This window comes from Anopheles aquasalis, chromosome 2, assembly GCF_943734665.1.
Source record: "Anopheles aquasalis chromosome 2, idAnoAquaMG_Q_19, whole genome shotgun sequence".
Taxonomy (NCBI): Eukaryota; Metazoa; Arthropoda; class Insecta; order Diptera; family Culicidae; genus Anopheles; species Anopheles aquasalis.
In genome coordinates this window covers 11,640,001-11,642,500 of record NC_064877.1, presented here as the reverse complement: position 1 = coordinate 11,642,500, position 2,500 = coordinate 11,640,001, and the positions used below count along the sequence as shown (strand labels likewise).

At 51.6% G+C, this 2,500-nt stretch overlaps 2 protein-coding genes across 2 annotated transcripts in view; one reads left to right on the top strand and one right to left on the bottom strand.

Moving 5' to 3' along the window:
- Positions 1 to 835, top strand: part of LOC126571705 (uncharacterized) — a 2,031-nt gene extending 1,196 nt beyond the window's left edge. Inside the window, exon 1 of the mRNA XM_050230454.1 lies at positions 1 to 835. This exon is cut by the window's left edge and continues 1,196 nt beyond it. Coding sequence (XP_050086411.1) covers positions 1 to 782 — 782 coding nt within the window. The 3' untranslated portion in view covers positions 783 to 835.
- Positions 836 to 1,125: 290 nt separating this feature from the next.
- The window catches only part of LOC126571703 (DNA polymerase alpha catalytic subunit), a 5,198-nt gene continuing 3,823 nt past the window's right edge, over positions 1,126 to 2,500 (bottom strand). The window contains exons 3-4 of the mRNA XM_050230452.1: positions 1,628 to 2,500; positions 1,126 to 1,549 (exon numbers count right to left, since the gene is read on the bottom strand). The exon at positions 1,628 to 2,500 is cut by the window's right edge and continues 3,345 nt beyond it. Coding sequence (XP_050086409.1) covers positions 1,221 to 1,549; positions 1,628 to 2,500 — 1,202 coding nt within the window. The 3' untranslated portion in view covers positions 1,126 to 1,220. The remainder of the gene's footprint in view (positions 1,550 to 1,627) is intronic.

Here is a 2,500-nt window from a genome sequence, read left to right as displayed (position 1 = left end):
GGAAGGATAGCCTACTGTGTGCACGGATACTGGAGGATTTACCGAATCGTATCACCGAGATTGTCACATATCCACGGTGCTACATTTCGCTGCTCTACTTTCTGGCCATCAGGAACGTGTACAACGTTGACTATATCTCGGCCGCTTTCGATAAACAGTTTCTTAAATTGGCGTACAAGAAAAATCTTCCCGGTGCTGGCCGTGAGACAGTGTCATTGGATGCGTACGCCAGCATCAATCTGCGCGACCGTTACGATGGTAACCGCTTTCCGGCCAATGCTTTCCAGATTGTTTGCAAGCTTACGCAGGACTATCTACCAAATCCCAAGTATCGGCTTACGAAATCCGATCGCATGTTGCTCGACATTCAGCGCACGTTCGGTGAGCTAAGGCCGGGGTCAACTCAACTCTGTCGCATCGTACACCTGCTGCCCCACTACCAGCGTCCAGATATTCTGTTCTGCTGGGATGCCCTGTCCAAACGAATGCTCAACGTGGACGAACTGCTGCCGGAACAGAGCACCCATGAGATCATGGCACGGGAGACGGTGCTGAAGGAGCGAAGCAAGGAAAGGCCTCTCCGGCTGGTGGCCATCGTGGTGGGCTCGTGGAACTGCTACGTTCGGAATGTAAAACGGCGGACGGGCGGCTATGCGATGAAGCTGGAACAGTTGCGTCGCCTAGGCTACGAAATAGTGGAAATACCGTGGTACGAATGGCCAGTCTACTCGCAAGATGATATGCTCAAGTATCTCCAAGCCAAATTAGTCGCGTATAGCTAGCCGTGTAGAGAAAAGGATACGTTAATTTATTCGCAACTTAAGTAGAAAATCCAGAAGGAAAATAAAAATGGACAAACGTTACTTGGATTACATATTTTCTATTTTCTTTTGTGAATTAAATAAAATTACTTCACTCAACTGCCTTTTTCAAACCGGCGCAGGCGAGCGAAAGTGAGTGAAAGAGGCAACATGATGTTCTGTCCCTTTCCTGGACGTTCCCGCGCAATTACCTGTCATCAGATGCCGGCATTCCCGCACCAACATACTCACATGCATCTCAAATCCAACGCCTTTTTAAAATTCTGTATCCTGCAAGGATCAAGGCAACAATAAATACATGGTGCACTTGCAGCGTTTTATTCCAAATAAATGGTTTATGGTAAAACGAAAAGGATTTGATTTTTAGCACTAATATAAAGTAACCCACGTGCGACCCCCTTAGTTTAGGTACAGTTTCCACTGGATTAATTTCTCATTCAAGAGCGCAACCTGCTTTCGCGAATCGCCAGACTCGCTCTTGATGGCACCCATCGCCTTGTCGGCCGCTTCCAGGCGGGCCGCAAGCTTGGCCGTAAAATCCTTCACAGGGTGCAGCATCCTCGAGGGACCGACGCTCGTGAGCAGATTCTGCGGTGCCGGCACAACGTAGTCCATGTAGAAGGAGGACAGATTGACGACACCGTACTTGGAGCGCCTCTGGAACCGATCGACGGTTTCCTTCAACCGTGCGTACATGTTCCGGATGTCCGGTGTAAGGATTTTGGTCACTGAAAAGAAAGAGCGGGAGAGAAAATATAGCAAATTGATTGTCTTCTGCGAGGATGATGCGCATTGGCGGTACCTACTCTTTGGGGTGTACTGCTCCAGGTCGAACATGTAGTTATAGTAGCACAGCTGGGTATATAGATCCGTCTCGGAGTACTGCAGCACGAGCATCCCCTTCTGGCAGGCCAAACAGTACGGCAAATTCTTGCTGGCCACGTGCGTGTACTGGCGTGTGTTACGGTTGCACAGCGGATTGTCACACACCATCCACCGTGCATAGAACCGGCGAATGTCGGCCCGAATGGCCAGCGTAAGCTCGTTCACGATCGCCGGTAGATACTGCACGGGAAGAACCGCACAACCGCCACCCTCCTCGTTGGCACACCGTTCAAAAACCGACCGATGGCGTCCATTGGCCCCCGGGCGGAACCCACTAGCGACCGGGTTCTTCGTTTTGCACGCGACACAAGTAAACTCGAACCGATGGCATAGCCGGTACCGTTCGGTCGCTGTCTTGATAAGACTTTCACCGTGCTCCGTTACCGCATTGTCGCCACCGCCCGCCGATCCGGCACTCAGCATAGTACGGTACTTGACCGGATCGAGCCCTAGGCAGATCGCCAACCGGCAAGCATCGGTACCCTCGAGTGGTTCACAGATTCGGAACACGACGGGATGGATCTGTTGCGCCAGGTAGTACTCCACGTCCACCTGGAGCTTCTCGGCGTTGGCCGGATCACGCACTTCGTCAATGTGATAGGCACGCTTCATGGCCGGTGCCGATGTACCATCCAGGCAGATGATGTAGTTAACCATATCGCCTCGCTTGTAGTTCCGGTTGCGCTGCTTATTCATACGCAAAGCCACCTGCACATGGGGCAACTGTCCTGCATCACCGTATTCGTGCAACGAACGGGTCAGTTGCTTGGTGATCTCGAGCAAATGCAACGACA